General features: G+C 36.5%; 1 protein-coding gene across 11 annotated transcripts in view; it reads right to left on the bottom strand.

The window, feature by feature from the left end:
* Window positions 1-17,037, bottom strand: part of DPY19L4 (dpy-19 like 4) — a 58,637-nt gene that overhangs the window by 18,285 nt on the left and 23,315 nt on the right. For all 11 annotated transcript variants that reach the window (XM_057307867.1, XM_057307863.1, XM_048212660.2 and 8 more), the window contains 8 exons: window positions 16,292-16,426; window positions 13,652-13,783; window positions 13,458-13,556; window positions 12,624-12,697; window positions 9,064-9,222; window positions 7,795-7,914; window positions 2,157-2,277; window positions 290-346 (listed from right to left, as the gene is read on the bottom strand). In XM_057307867.1, coding sequence (XP_057163850.1) covers window positions 290-346; window positions 2,157-2,277; window positions 7,795-7,914; window positions 9,064-9,222; window positions 12,624-12,697; window positions 13,458-13,556; window positions 13,652-13,783; window positions 16,292-16,426 — 897 coding nt within the window. The remainder of the gene's footprint in view (window positions 1-289; window positions 347-2,156; window positions 2,278-7,794; window positions 7,915-9,063; window positions 9,223-12,623; window positions 12,698-13,457; window positions 13,557-13,651; window positions 13,784-16,291; window positions 16,427-17,037) is intronic.

Here is a 17,037-nt window from a genome sequence, read left to right as displayed (position 1 = left end):
GGTTTTTCATGCCAAAATACTTTTTAGTATCACCTATTTATTCAGTAATTTCCTTTGACAATTATAAACTGAATTTTAATAGCATTAGACTATGTGCATCACATGGCATTCTAAAAATGTTTTAGTTCTTCTTTTATGTTCCTACTGATAAAAACTTAAGCAAACTAAAGATATCACACTTTATGTTGTTAGAATAGTGTCTCAATAAAAATATGCTACACAGATGTAAATTTATCACTACCTTGAAGATAAAGTACATTTTAATAATATAAAAATCTGATTTTCTTACCTCTTTCCATAAGCTGAGACCTATTATAGTGGGAACAGCCATACTCAGAATAAGAGCCTAAAACATTGAAAGAAAAATGATTATGGATAAATACATTTAAAATGTACTTGAGGTCTTAGATGTTGACTCTATGACCGATCACAGATTCTTACAGTTATAAAAATTTGTCAGAAAGTCAGTGTGGAACCTAGTTCAAATAGTGAGAATAGTGAACACTAATGAATTTAAGACATATTAAGCTGGAGATAAAGTGAGACATATATATTTTACTATATAAAAAGGTAACATTTGTAGTATATTTCAAATAACAAATCAATATTTGACAATTCTGCCAGGAATTTAAGAGTTTACAAAGGACACTGAACTGTGCCACCTAAAAGCTAACAACAAAAAGACAATGAATTAACACAGGAAAAATAGCCAGTATCTATCAATACACAAGTATGCTAAAATAAGAACATATAAATTCCTCTGGAAAAAGACTGGCAAAACACAACATGACTACTACTAAAGATAATTATTCATCGCCTCCCTGTCAAACCTGTTCTTCTTACTGTCCCATGTCTGCTGATGACCCCACAATCCATAGTCACACAAACTAGAGACCTAGGAAATATCTATGATTTCTCCTTCTTCTTTATTCTCCATATTTAATGAAGCACCAAGTCTTATTAACCTTCTTTTCTTACTATTTTTTTCACTCCAGTATAGCACAGTATTAAATAAATGGGCTCTGGAGTCAGAAAAACCTGGGCGTAAATCATGGTTTCCACATTTGTAAGCGATGTGATCTCAGGCAAGTTATTTAACCAGTTTAAGCCTTAGTTTCTCCAACTACAAAATACAGATAATAAAACTTAGCCATTAGGGTCCTTGTAAGCACTGAGTAGCACAAGAAATATTTTATAAACAGTACCTGACATGTGATGAACATTCAATATATTGAAGCTTTTATCACTTCCATCCACCATGGCCAGTACCTGCATAACAGCCTCCTTCTTGGCCCGAGTTTGAAACCCTTATGCCTATCCTTCAAAGAACTATAAGCATGAACTGAGAGAAAATGCAAGTCTGACTCTCTCATGCCCTTGCATAAACACTTCAATGCCTTTCTACTGCCTATAAGATAAGACCACAAGTATCAGAGCATCATACTCAAAGACCTCCACAACCTCACTCTTCTGGACTTCTCCAGACTCATTTCTTGACCACCCCCACCTCACATTTTATGTGCCAAGGAAACGAAATAGATCATGCTTTTTCTCTGCCTCTGCTTTTACTCCCTTTGATTACAACATGTTCTTTGACTCTCTGTGTTTATTCCTTCTACCATGAATGCCCTTTCTTTCCCTTTCATTTGAGTAATAAGTCATCATCTTTCAAATCTCAGATCGAAAAGTCTTTGAATCCCTAACAAAATTGAATTAAGTACCCCTTCTCTGTGTTCCAATAGCACCCCATCAGTATTTATTATTCGTTTTTATGAATGGGAGACTATAATCTACCTGATGAAATTAATTTGTATTGTAAGCACATTGCACATAACAGGCACAGTGAAAACGTTCTATTCACACTGAAAACATACAATAGTTCTAAGTCACACCAAGAATGATACTATAAAAAGTAATTCTTGATAGCGTCTAACATTATTGATTCACTTGTATTTTTACCTTATTTTACCTGTCTGCATTTAAATGCATTACCTTTATAATCAGAAATTATATAAAAAAAAAGTTTTTCACAGGATCTCTTCTTTACCTGCAAGTCATAATATGATTTATTTATGCTATTTCAATTGTATTCAATGTGGTTTCCATTTATATAATTAAGACAAACAAGTACTCAACCCAAAATAACAATGACTCACCAGTAATACCGGGTGTACGGTTCGTAATCGAAGCCACTTGAAAAGTGTCATCCAAAGTTCAGGAGAACATACACCAAATGCTGCTAACATGCATACATACGGAGTCCAGAGGTATTTCAAACTAGAAAAGACAAGAGGAGTCACATATGAAATATTCTATGAACATCATTACTATCTCATTTCTCTTTTTTTTTTTTTTTTAGAGATTTTAATTTTTTTAAGCAATCTCTACACCCAACTAGGGGCTCAAACTCACACTCCCCCAAGATCAAGAGCCACACACTCCACCAACTGAGCCAGCCACGTGCCCCTGATTTCTCTTTTCTGAGTTCTTGCCTACTACCCATGAAAATACCACAATGTTAAGGGCAAATGAAAATCTTAGCCTCTAATTTTCAGCAACAAATTGTTATTCATTTCTTAAATAATCAAGAAGACACACAGGTTACTAAAATGAGAATGAAATAAGAACACTGATATAGATGAGGGTGTAGTAAAATTGTACTCTTGGAGAGAATATAAACTACTATACTTTTTCAGAAGGTGATTTGGCAGAACCTATAAAAATTTTAAATACCCCAAGACACTCCCATTTCTAGTAAGCTAGCCTACAGACATACTAGCATAAGTGTATAAAGATATAAATACAAAGGTTTTAACTGCAGTATGTTGTTTTAATAGCAAAAGAATTAGAAACCTGGCTGTCCTTCAGTAGGTATTAAATAATTATATAAAACAGAAAAGCAAAATGCCAAATTTCAGGAACTATATACTGTTACCCTAGTTTTTTGGTGATTTAAAAAAAAATGTAGGGGTACCTGGCTGGCTCAGTCAGTGGGATGTGAGGCTCTTGATCTCTTTTAAGTTTGAGCCCCACACTGGGTGTAGAGATTACTTAAAAATACATCTTTAGGGGTGCCTGGGTGGCACAGTTCCTTAAGCATCTGGTTAAGCGTCCAACTCTTGGTTTCGGCTTGGGCTGTGGTCTCAGGGTGGTGAGGCTAAGCCCTGTATCAGGCTCCACTCAGTGGGGTGTCTACTTGAGATTCTCTCTCCTTCTGTCCCTCCCACTCATGCTCACACACTCTCTCTCTCAAATACATCTTTAAAAAATAAAAATAAATTAAATCAATAAATCTCTAAAAAAATGAATACTAACTTGGACTTTGAGAGAAGTAGTGGATGTATATAGAATACATGTTGCTAAGACAAAGGAACTGCATTAGTTTTCTCTGGTCAACTAGTATCTCCTCCTAACTTCTTCATGCCTGCTATTCTTCAAGTCAGCCAGAATCAAAACTAGAGTCTGCTTTATAACTCCAAGAGACACCATTTACACTGAATTATATACATATAACATTTCTTGGAACATCAACTTCCTGTTCTAGAGATTAGACCATTATGTCCAGTCCACTGATTTCTCTGTATTCATATCATTTTATTGCAATAGCTGCTAATTATCATCTCTATCTTTTAAGTTAGTTTGTTGGTTTTTTTTTTAGTATTCTCTACACCCAACGTGGGGCTCGAACTTGTGACCCTGAGGTCAAGATTTACATATTCTTCTGACTGAGCCGACCAGGCACCCTAACATCTCTACCTTTAGACTCTCCTCCAACCAAAGGCCAAATGAATCTTCTTTAAACACAATCACAAGACACCTTCTGTCCAAAAAATCTTTAATGGTTCCCCAGAATCTACTGAAATAAATGCAAATTCATCTAAATGGTTTTCAGGGCCCTCAAAAAATATGGTCTTGATTCATCTTTTCAGTTTTTCTCCTATGACTTCCCTCAATATGATTAGTGTTCTAGCCAGAGTCTGCAGAACAACCTGTGTTTCCATCCCATAATGCACCTCAGTCTCTCCCTCCTGACACAAGCCCGCCCCTGCCTAGTGCTGCCTTAGACTCTGATTCCCTTTATAGGTGGACTCCCTGAAGTCCACACTTAACTCTCTGCCTTCTACTCCCTGATCAGGTACCCTTTAAAAACTCCTCTTCTGACTTCTGAGTTGCAACTCTTCCTAGAGTCCCTCCACCACAGTCCCTACTGCTACTTATTCAGTTTCCAATTCCCAAATATTTTAGTTTTGGCCCTTTCCTCCATCTCCATTGCTACTCACTTCTAGATTCTATTACAATTCTTAACTGGCTTATCTTCCTTTAATCTTGTTTTTCTCAAACCTTTCTCAATCATTGCTGCCAGAGAGATATCATTAAAAAGCAAATCTGATATCAAATTTCTACATAAACACCTCATCTGGTCCCTGCTTATTCTTCCAGACATATATTTTTTTAAGACTTTATTTATTTGAGGGGCGCCGGGTGGCACAGTCGTTAAGCGTCTGCCTTCGGCTTAGGGCGTGATCCAGGCGTTCTGGGATAGAGCCCCATCAGGCTTCTCTACTAGAGTCTGCTTCTTCCTCTCCCACATCCCCTGCTTGTGTTCCCTCTCTCACTGGCTGGCTCTCTCTCTGTCAAATAAATAAATAAAATCTTAAAAAAAAAAAAAGACTTTATTTATTTGAGAGAGAGACAGCATGAATGCGGGTGGGGGAGGGGCAGAGGGAGAGGGAGAAGCAGACTCCCCACTGAGCAGAGAGCCCGATGTGGGGCTCGATCCCAGGACCCTGAGATCATGACATGAGCCAAAAGCACACATTTGACTGACTGAGCCACCCAGGCGCCCCCAGACATACTTCTCATGCTGACCTCACATTCATCTCATACTATTAGTTCCCGAAGAATATTTATTCTGTCCAGATTATTACTTAGACACACACACACACACACACAGAGGCACATGAGAAAATGGACAGCCTGGCCAATCTCTACTTATCTCCAAAGGCTGTTGCCCCATTTAGGAAATCTTCCTTAAACTGACTTCCTCTACCCACTCTCTACAACTGAGTTAGTACCTCTCCTCTGAGTGACCAAAGAACCCTTTGTATACCTTTCTCATAGTACTTTACTTGGTTTACTTACCTAGGATAGGAACTCTTTGAAAAGAAAGAGTAGATTTTATATTTCTTTACTCCCTACTCTCTACCTAGTAGAGTGCCTGGCACCCTCTGGATGACTTTGCATCTTATTTGCATGAATAGGTGATTTACAGTATTATAAGCCTAGTGAGTAAATTAAAGAAGGATGAATAATAGAATAATATAGATTACATGTTCAGAAAAAGGATTTTGAATTTAAAATAGTAAATCTAACAATGAAGAATGGTGGCAGTAACAGAAAGTTTTTCTGCAGAGAGAAATAAAACTGAGAGAGTACAAATGAAAAAAAAAAAGGCAAACCATGCACCAAAATTCTAGTACTACAAGGCAACGCAATGAGAATCAAAATGTGAATCACTTAGAATATTCATGGCTTAATACATTTCTTCATCCCACTTATTAGGCATTATGGAATGCTAACTATTAGAGTGAACCACCATTCTTGCTTCATGTTTCAATAAAGAGATTCCCACTAGTCATGGTTTTGGCAGTCTGATAAAGTCTATAGATGTCTTATAAGAAAATGTTTGTAAATGCATAAAATACAGAGGCCTACAAAGGAAACCAATTATATTGAAACACTGATATAAAAAAAAAATAAATTCCTATACAGCATTATTTGTACTTCTTAATACATTAAATGCAGGTCTAATAAGAACTGTAACTTTGAAGTTGTGATGTGTATGAATAGTATTTCAAAATAAAAAATTAATAAGAAAATAGCTAAGCCTTCTGTTGGGGAAAACACCATCGGTGCTGCTATAATGACTGATTCAGTATCTATATTCAAAATTAACGGAAATTTAACTTGAGAAATCTTATACTAGGATCAATACTCTTCATCTCTCCCTACTTCCCCTCCTATCCCTCCACCTCAGAACCTTAATGGCTCCTCCTTGTAGCAGTGATTTATCTGATTTGTGTGCAAGAGAAAGAATTGAGCATATCCAGCTCAAACATTTCTAGGCTTCCACATTTTGTATCTTCCTTTTGCAAGGTGGGTATAGATAGGTGCATAAACTTACCAAGGCTCTGCCCATTCAAAAGGGATGGCCTGAAGTTTGAGGACTAAGCTCAATTTGGGGTGGAAAATAGTAGAGTCCTTTGGTCACACATGAAGTGCTCTCCAGTGCAACCTTTATCAGAATCAGAATCATGGAGATGATCAAATATATTTCTCATGTATATTTGGTCTTTGTAAGGCTCCTGGCTCACAGCTCCCCAAACTCTTGGAATTTTCTAAGTAATGAAATTGGAAAGGTGGCTTTGTGTTAATGGTAACTTTTGTAAGGTATCCAAGGATGGGGCTGGTTGCCAGTGGAGCCAATGATGTCATCAGGGGGTTGGAACTCTCAGTCCCGCCCCAAACCTCTGGGGAGGGAAGAGGGCCTGAAGGTTAAATTCAATCACCAATGGTCAATGATTTAATCAATCATCCCTATTTAATGAGGCCTCCATAAAAACCCAAAAGGACAGGGTTTGGAGAACTTCTGGGTTGGTGACCACATGGTGACTGGGAGAGAATGGCATGCCTCGACAGGTGAAGGGAGCTCCCTACCCTTTCCTACAAACCTTGCCCTATGCATATCTTCAGTCTGGCTGTTCCTGAGTTCTATCTTTTTATAATAAACTGGTGATCTAGTAAGGAAAATATTTAAGTTCTATGAGCCGCTCTAGCAAATTAATTGAACCCAAGGAGAGGGTCTTGAGAACTTCTGATTTATAGCCAGCTGGTCAGAAGAACAGGTAATAACCTGGGTTTGCAACTGGCACCTGAAGGGGGGTGTGGAATCTTGTAGTACTGAACCCTTGAACTGTGGAATCTGATGCTATCTCCAGGGGGATAGTGCCAGAATTAAGTCAAATTGTAGGACACTCAGCTGGTGCCTGAACAATGGCTTGTTGTTGGTGTGGGGGAAGCCCCTCCTCAAACTGAAACTAGGTGGTCAAAATCATTTTTTAGGGGCACCTCGGTGGCTCAGTCGTTAAGCGTCTGCCTTCGGCTCAAAGAGTGATCCCGGAGTTCTGGGATCGAACCCCAGGTCAGGCTCTTCTGCTGGGAGCCTGCTTCTTCCTCTCCTACTCCCCCTGCTTGTGTTCCCTCTCTCGCTGGCTATCTCTCTCTCTGTCAAATAAATAAAATAAATCTTTAAAAACAAACAAACAAAAAAAACCAAAATCATTTTTAGTCCTATGTCTTATTTTTTATCTGAATCCAAATTGCAAGGAAAAGGGTATCATTTATTGAACGCTTAGCCTCACAGCATCATTTATCTCTATTTCACTTATCAAAGTTGTAATTTTATTTTTGTGTGATTAATATCTGTTATCTCCACTAGGCCATAAGTCACATAGGATAGAGAGTGTGTCCACTTTTATTCACCACAGTACCTCCAGTGCATAGTACAATGCCTGGCCCTTGGAAGATATTCAGTAGTTTTCAAACAAATGAGTGAATAAGTAAACGTCAGTTCATTGTACTGTAACAACCTCGGTAAACTCCAGTTAGGTTAAGAAAGTTTGTAGATTTTGAGTTTTTATAGTTTCATAAATATATTCTTGAAAGTATCCACTTATTAGCATTAGAAAGGATAATTCTTTGTAAAAACAAATAGATCCAATAAAGTACACTTACCCTTCTATAACCATTGCAAGAGAGCCCAATAAAATAGTGTGAATCACATGATAAATTATTTCCGGCCTTCCTCCAATTCGTCCATCTTCAAGAGTAATAGTTTCTTTCAAGGACTTGCCACTACACAAAGGAAATATGTTTTTCTTACTATTTTGAAAATATGTATTTGAAAAATCAAAGATCTTAAGTTTCTTCATAAAAAAAATATAGGTGGCCCTTGAAGTCTGAAAGTATATTCTGTTAGTTAAATATCTAATTTACACATCTCCAAGTCTTTGAAATGGTTTTTAGAACCTGAAGACAATGGACTCTGTGAAGACTAAATATGAAAGTTGACGAAGCAAGACAAAAAAGGCGCCTGGGTGGCTCTGTCAATTAAATTAAGCAGTCAACTTTTTTTTTTTTAAAGATTTTATTTATTTATTTGATAGGGAGAGAGACAGCAAAAGAGGGAACACAAGCAGGGGGAGTGGCAGAAGGAGAAGCAGCCTCCCCACTGAGCAGGGAGCCTGATGCAGGGCTTAATCCCAGGACCCCGGGATCATGACCTGAGCCAAAGGCAGATGCTTAACAACTGAGCCACCCAGGTGCCCCAAGCAGCCAATTCTTGATTTCAACTCAGATCATGATCTCAGGGTCTTGGGATCAAGCTCTGCCTGGGGCTTCATGCTCAGCGGGGAGTCTGCTTTAGGACTCTCTCTGTCCCTCTGCCCCTGCCCTTGCTCATTCGTGCGCTCTCTCTCTCAAATAAATATATAAATCTTTAACAACAACAACAAAAAAGATTTTTAGATTCCTTTTCCAAGATCAATTATCCCTCAGCTAGTGGTTACTAAATCAATATAGTTAAATCGTAATTTGAATAGCTAAGTTCTCAAAATTAAAATACTACACACAACCTACTTTAAAACAGGACAAAAATATTTTGGAAGTCTTCATAATTTAAAATCAGTTATACTAGTAGCTTCATTTAAGTTATATAGAAAAAAATTATTCTTACATTAAGTAAAAATATGACTAAATTAGTAAACAAGTCTGTGACAATTTAACTGAATATTAATCCTACCTTAAATTTGGGCATTATATATTTAGACGTATACAAATTTTAATTTTATCCGGTTAACTTACGATATTTTACATGTTGATAACAAGCGAATGGATCTAGAAATTCCAAAACAAATACACAAATATTGGAAGGATATTAAAAATAGATAGTCTATTTCCATAATGTATTAGTTAGCAATGTGATTGATTCTCATAGGTACTTACTTAATTCTCCTAAAAATAACTTGCATCATAGAAAGAAAACAAATAATTAACACTAAAATATAGAAAGGTAATAAAGAAGACTGTGTCAATCGCAAAAAAAAATCTTGAGATGGTGCCTGCAGGGATTCTTGACATAGGAGCCAATTCATTGTAAAATTCCTACAGAAAACAAAAAGCATGATATTACAATCACAGATGGTATAACCTACTGTACATGAAAGTATTTTTTATCTCAGTAAAAACTAAGACCAAAAAATACACATTTCTAAATCTACTCATTTGTAAGAGCAAGGTCCTACCCTTTATAAATAAAGATAATAGTATCAGTAATGCTCCTCGACAAATTGCCCCAATAAATGTAAAACTGTTACTTTTTATTATCAAGTAACATGACCATCTCTAGAACCCAAAATGGTTAAGGAAGTTTCACTTTCTATTTTTAGCTGGAAGACAACAAAAAATTCAGCTGTCCAACCTCCATATCTGTAGTGTCCAATACAGTAGCTACTAGGTACAAAGTCGCTATTAGCACTTGAAATGTGGTCAGTGCAAATGGATATACTTTAAATAAAAAATACACCCTGGATTTCAAACATAAAAAAGAATGAAAAGGACTAAAGAATACAGAATAGCTCGTTAATAATTTTAACACTGTTTATACATTAAAATAATATTTTAATATATTGGATTAAATAAAATATATTATTAAAATTAAATCCCTTTGTTTCTTTTTACTTTTTAAAATGTGGCTACATGGGGCACCTGGGTGGCTCAGCGTTAAACGTCTGCCTTTGGCTCAGGGCATGATCCCAGAGTCCTGGGATCGAGCCCTGCATCAGGCTCCTCCATTATGAGCCTGCTTCTTCCTCTCCCACTCCCCCTGCTTGTGTTCCCTCTCTTGCTGGCTGTCTCTCTCTCTCTCTCTCTATCAAATAAATAAATAAAATCTTTTAAAAAAATTTTAAAATGTGGCTACTAGAAAATTACACATGTGACTTATTTTATTACTGGACAGTCCTGTTTTATATGGATGAAAGTAATTCAACTAGGACCCATTTTAAGAGTAATCTAATCATTAAGACAGAAATCATAAAATTTGAAACACAAACATTTTGAGCTATAAGAATCAGGATACACTTTTTTTGACCCTAAGCTAAATATGATCAACAAGACTCCTAGTTATATGTGATTTTATCTGCATTCTCACACCTGATCCATCTCCAACATCCATTCTATCCTTAATCCCTAGCCTGGGAAGGGAGACAAAAGACGGAGTGATCTGCAGAAGAGCAGTCTCAATCTCTCCTTCCCCGTATCCCCATGGCACTTTACTTATTCCTCTATTATAGTGCTTAATGCAACTTGCTAGTTTAAGATTATAGTCATTTTTGTATCTCCCAGAATACCTGGCCTAGTATTCCGCACATCCAATAAATTCTTATTAACATTTCCTTAGTGGTTCTTGAAAGTCCGTCTCAATAGAAATGTTTCCTGAAATTCTGGTGAACTACAAATCCTAATATCCAGTTGGCACATTTGAGCATAAGGCATTTACTGTTTATACCACTCATGTCATTAACTGTATAAAAACTAGTAAATGAAATGTCAATATTCTAAAGGACAGATATCATGTCTTATTCTTAAAACACTTAGTGTATTACCCTGTGAGGCAAATCTAGTACCTGACAGGCTGAGCAAAGGGGCACTATAAAACATCAACTAAGAAACACTAGACAAGGGGCGCCTGGGTGGCTCAGTCGTTAAGCATCTGCCTTTAGCTCAGGGTGTGATCCTGGTATTCTGGGATCGAGCCCCACATCAGGCTCTTCCGCTGGGAGCCTGCTTCTTCCTCTCCCACTCCCCCTTCTTGTGTTCCCTCTCTCGCTGCCTGTCTCTCTCTCTGTCGAAGGAATAAATAAAATCTTTAAAAAAGAAAAAAAAGAAACACTAGACAAAAGCAGCTCTTAATCCTACATGCATTCTAAAGTCTTCCAAGGTTAAAGAGAAAGTCAGGGGAAAGGCCAGTTAATTATGGAGGTCTATAATCAATTTTTCCTAATTGCCTGCAAAATGTCAGGCCAATATATACACCTGAAAAAGACATGGTCCCTGGCCTTATGGAGCACACGGCCTCTTTTTTTTTTTTTTTTTTTAAGATTTTATTTACTTATTTGACAGACAGAGAGAGAGAGAGAGAGAGCACAAGCAGGGGGAGCAGCAGAGGGAGAGGGAGAAGCATGCTCCCTGCTAAGCAGGGAGCCTGATGCGGGACTCAATTCCAGGACCCTGAGATCATGACCTGAGCCAAAGGCAGCCACTTAACCGACTGAGCCACCCAGGTGCCCCAGTACATGGCCCCTTAAAGGATCCTTTTACCTTAGTAGATATCCACATATGACTTACACGTCAGAAGATTTCTCCAGTGTTTAAACACTTAGTTAATTGTGATATATCACAACATGAAATTCCATGCACAGCATCTAAAATCTCACATAATCACAGCAAATGATAATAAGGTTCTAAGGTATATTATATGAACTAGAAAAATGTGTATTTAAATTTATATTTTCTGTCATGCAAATGGACATTATTATACATAAGTCATTTATTTCACTTTAGATTTAAAAAATGCATTTACCTAACAAACAAAAGGCACAACATTACTCTTGAATTTAAAAAGTCAGCTTCTAGGGGTGCCTCGGTGGCTCAGTTGATTAAAAAGTCAGCTTCTGATCTAATCCACTATTATGATCCCAAAATGAGATTCTTCGCTATGAGACAGATATCTTACTGCCCACCCCTTTTTAATGCAAGCATTTTGCTGATGTAGTGGTTAAAATTACATTGGTTTGGGGTACCTGGGTGGCTCAGACAGCTAGGCATCTGCCTTCAGCTCAGGTCATGATCTCAGGGTCCTGGGATAAGCCCCACATCGAGCTCTCCACTCAGCAGCCAGTCTGCTTCTCCCTCTCCCTCTGTGATCTCTCTCGCTTTCACTCTCTCTCAAATAAATAAATAAAATCTTTAAAAAAAATTATATTGGTTTTTTTTATCCATTTTAAATCTTTAATTTATTCTGACTTTAGATTACACCATTGTTCCACATCAAGGGAGAAAACAGTCTCAAAATACTGTGATGCTATTAAGGCTTAAGTACACCTAATTTATAAAACACCTAAATGAGATTTTATTTATTTATTTATTTTTAAAGATTTTATTTATTTATTTGACAGAGAGTGAGAGTGTATAGAAGAAGAGTGAGAAACAGACTCCCTGCTGAGCAGGGAGCCCAATGCGGGGCTCAATCCCAGGACCCTGAGATCATCACGTGAGCCGAAGGCAGATGCTCAACCTACTGAGCCACCCAGGCACCCCTAAGCAAATTTTTTTAAATGAGAAAAAATATTAATGTTATATTTTTTCTAGATAGTATAATATTCTAAATTATTTATTTTCTAAATGGTATGTAATTAGGTGTCTACTACTCCTTGGATTATTTTTGCTCTTTATCGTCTACGTGGTATAGAGTTAGGTAAATTTATATATAATCTAAAACTTACTTAGTCATATTTAGTCCAAATTTTACTTCAAGGAATTTCAGCATGTGCCCATTTTCTTTGTGTGGGACAAACATCTAGGAGAAAAAAGCACTAGTTACAACAAAGAACTATTAGCTATGTTCACAGCAATATGTTTTTGTCTAGAAATAGAAAACACATCAAGACTATAAAATGAAAACTACAAATTAAAAATGAATTACATAATACATTGTGTAATTACAAAGGAAGGAGATCTACTGACTTAAGTCAATCACATTACTTTATAGTTAATCATAAAACTACAATCGGGTAGTAAGATTTCCACTATCCTGAATGACTTAAGTAACTTACCCACATTTCTTTTTTCTTTTTAAGATTTTATTTATTCATTTGACAGAGAGAGGGAGAGACAGAACAAGCAGGGGGAATGGCAAGCAGAGGGAGAGGGAGAAGCAGGCTCCTCCTGAGCAAGAAGCCTGATTCAGGGCTCGATTCCACGACCCTGGGATCATGACCTGCTGAAGACAGTTGATTAGCCAACTGAGCCACCCAGCCACCCGTAACTTCCCTACTCCTTTCAAAACTTTTACTCATCTCAATTTACTAAATTACTTAAAGTTAATTAGGTAATGATGACATTTTAAATTAAATGGAAAATAAAGTGTATCTTTTAAGTTTATCTAGAAAAGAATTCGAATCCTATTTTTCCTGTAAGTATGATCATTGTTCAACTCAAAATTTTACTGTACAAACTCTATTATTATGCTATCTCATTATTCTCATTAAAATTTAACCCAGTATATTTCATTATTCAACTTGCTCTACTACATGAATCTCACACGCAGAGTTATTTACCTTCATTATAATATTCAGTGTCACTGTCAGAGTACACACCAAGTAAAAATTAATCACTTTCATTATTTTAGCTATAAAAGTTCCTTTCTTCACATTCAACTGTGGGGGAAAAATCATGAACAAAGAAGTGAGGTATGAAAAATTAACAATTAAAAAATTCACCACAAGAATGATAAAAAGTCAATTCTCTTTACCTGAAGGCACTTAGCAAGCATTAAGGCTACTACTAAACTTAATAAAGGAGACACCAATAAAGCTGAATTCTCAAACTGCAGTAAATATCCCAGAAAGAGAGAAAATATATAGATTTTATAAACTTCATGAACCTGTTGGGACAAAATAAGATAAATGAGAAAAAAATGAATTTTATTGTACATCTTTTCATTAGATTTTTTTAGAACAGATTTGACTCCAATTATAAAATAAATGCTCAACTATAATTTTGGGTAGTAGCCTATAAATGTTCAGTCTGTATTTTTAATGTTATGGTATATAATGAATTTATTACTTTCTTAGAAATAACTCTCATAAACAAAGTAAAAAGCTTTAAAACCATGGACATCTAAAACAGCCTGAATGAATCTACTTTTGCCCTGATTTAATTTTACTTTGCTTGCCCTGTGATTAAAATCCACCTATACAACATCAAACTGCATAAATAAAAAATCACAATCTTTAGCAGCAGTTCCGAAAACCTACCTAGTGAAAACATACTGCCATGAAATGTAGCACCAGAGACACGTATTTTTAGATTTGGTCCATTTAACAGTGAACATAAAGTTAAATTCAATGTCCTAATAGAAGATCTCCCAGGAAAGTCACGTCTTAGAAGATTTCTTTTCTAAAATTCAATATAGTAATTTAATCTATCAAAAGATTAATTTCTTTTGGAAAGGGAAACAAAATACAGGCATTAGTTAGAGGGGAAAAACAAAGGCAGAGTGTTAAAGGTAAGATAAAAAAGAAAGAAAGAAAAGAAAAACAGAATGAAAAATATCCCTAAGAGGCCAGAGCCATTTAGAAAAGAAATACCTTACTGTTGGAAGTCTGAAACAATGACTGGGGATGGGCACAATGGGATCTTCCAGGTGCTGACAATTTTCTACTTCCTGATTTTGGATGCTGGTTCTGCAGATGTGTGCCAGTTACTGAGTGACTGTCTCTTAGCTCCCAACCTATCCCTCCACCCCCTGCCTTGTAATGCTGGGGCTGGAGACTCTACAATCTATGTTTCTGCTTTTCCAGTTGGCTCCCTATTAAACTCTGCCAATATGAAATGCTAGAGAGAGATTACAAGGTTGGAGGAGAAAGGAGGAGCTAGTGGCTTCCTGTCTGCTTTGTAGTTCCCGTGTGTATCAGATCGGCAGTACTTCACTACGACAGAGCAATTCCTTCTAGCTGAAGCAGCTCAATGCAGGTGCAGTTTGTCCAACACTTGAAGAACCAGCTTTAGCACCTTCTCTTGCCCCAGAGACCCCAAGGCCAGTTAGCCAGAGCCCCATTCACAGAGGTCTGGGTTCCATTTCCATGGGGCCCTGCCCTCCAGTTCAGAGACACCAGCAAAGCTGGGCAGTGGCCCCTTATTAGAAGTCTGAGTTTCAGTTCCACAGGGGTCCCTCCTCTAAGTTTTGAAGTTTTAATAATTACAAATTTTCCCCTTTGCTCCCTCAGCTCTAGTGGTGGTAGCTGCTTCCTGCAAACTGCTACCTCTAGGATACTTTCTCGTTTTTACTACCCTTTCAATTAACAAGATAATGACATTATATTTGAATAATGACTCTTTACGTTATATTCTCTCTATTCGATTAACCTAAATGTTTGCATTCATCAGGATTCTGGGTCATCTAAATATACAGGATTAAAAGAAAGAGCAAGAAGATCCCCAAATTTCTGGCTTGGACAACATACTAAGTACTTAATAAACATTTATAAATAAAAGAACGATGAGAGAGGGATGAAAAAAAAAGATAAATAACGGGACCAAATGCTGATGGGAACCTTTAATCACTGCTGGCACTTACATAAACTACTACAACCATTCTGGACAAAGGCTTAGCTTTTAGTTAGGTTGAATATGCACATATCCTTTGACTTGTAATTCCACTATGAGGTATATACTCTAGAGAAATCTTGCACTTATGTGCCAGGTAAGAGTGTTTACAGCAGCACTGGTCATATGGACAATAAACTGGAAAAAATGAAATGTCCATTAACAATAAAATGTATAAATAAATAAAAATGAATGAAATCTAGCTCTGTATATCATCATGGATGAATCTCAAAAGCAAATCAGATAAAAGCAATATGTTTACAGCATATTTAAGGACTATCTAGTTAGGTGGTAAAAACCATAAAGAAACAGGGGAAAGGATTAACAAAATTCAAGACAGTGAGACTTTGTTGGGGAGGGAGCAGGATATGACTGGGAACATTAACAGAGGGACTTCTGGGTATTCCAATGTTCAATTTCTTGGCCTGGATGATCAAATACTCATATTTTATTCAATACAGTAAATATACACAGCATACATATACTCTTTTGTGCATGTTCTATATTTCACTTTTTTCTTTTTTAAAGAAATAGAAAGGGAAGGCGCAATGGCTAGAAATGGAGAAGCACATGGTTGACTGGTTAAGCAGACCTTTAAGGGAATTTCAAAGTGCTTCTAAAAGGGTGTGGAGAATGAGTTTAGCAAACTTTTGAGTAGAATTATAAGTCAGAGCCTATTAAAACATTTCAAAATAAAGCTTAAAAGCTAAATGATCTTAAGATACAACACTATAAAAACATTTATTCTCTGGATTTAAAATCACGATTTCAAAATTCAAAATACCTTGTCACTTTGCTGCAGTGAAAAACTATCTAGCAAGAACAGAGATATTGCTTGAAGAAATAAGAGATAGTGGCTGTACTCCCACATCATCATAAATGTGTAAGTTGAAGCACTCATCAACAAGTAGCAAAACCTCTAGGGAAAACAAAAGAAAGAAACTAAGTATCAGTAGCTTTATTACTATAAAAATCTATGAGGTTGTTACCTCAAAGTTGCAGCGCTATTACTGGTTTTACTTTAAGCTATATAATTCTAGAAACTTTGTTTTTAAGTTACATAATTATTACTAAACCCTTACATAAACAGTAAGATCTTAAATAAAGCACATAGACAGAAATTAACCACTTGTCCTTCAAAGTTCAACATCATATTGAGAATTTCAGGATGACAAAGGGAAAAAATTCAGTACACTGTCATCTCAAAAGAGGTAAAGTAATAAATATAAGAAAATGGTGGCTTTTGCTAGACTTGGCTGATGGGCTTTTGTTACTGTGAAAGTAACTCCATTCACCCTAGAAAATATTTTTACTTCTGTGATGCTTCATATTTCCCCAAGAGTTTCCATTTAAATAATCTTTTTACATCTCAGCCTATTACACAGTCCATGGGGAAAAAAGCCCATTGCTTTTTTTACTGCTTCTCAGCAAAAGTGTGCCCTTACCTTCCCTCAGTGCTTGTACTGTCAACCATATAAAACTCTCTTTTCCTTTGCTAAGGTACTAAACACAAGGACTTCTTGCCCTTGC

This window comes from Ursus arctos, unplaced genomic scaffold (genome assembly GCF_023065955.2).
Source record: "Ursus arctos isolate Adak ecotype North America unplaced genomic scaffold, UrsArc2.0 scaffold_6, whole genome shotgun sequence".
Classification (NCBI taxonomy): domain Eukaryota; kingdom Metazoa; phylum Chordata; class Mammalia; order Carnivora; family Ursidae; genus Ursus; species Ursus arctos.
This window is presented reverse-complemented; position numbering and strand designations above follow the sequence as displayed.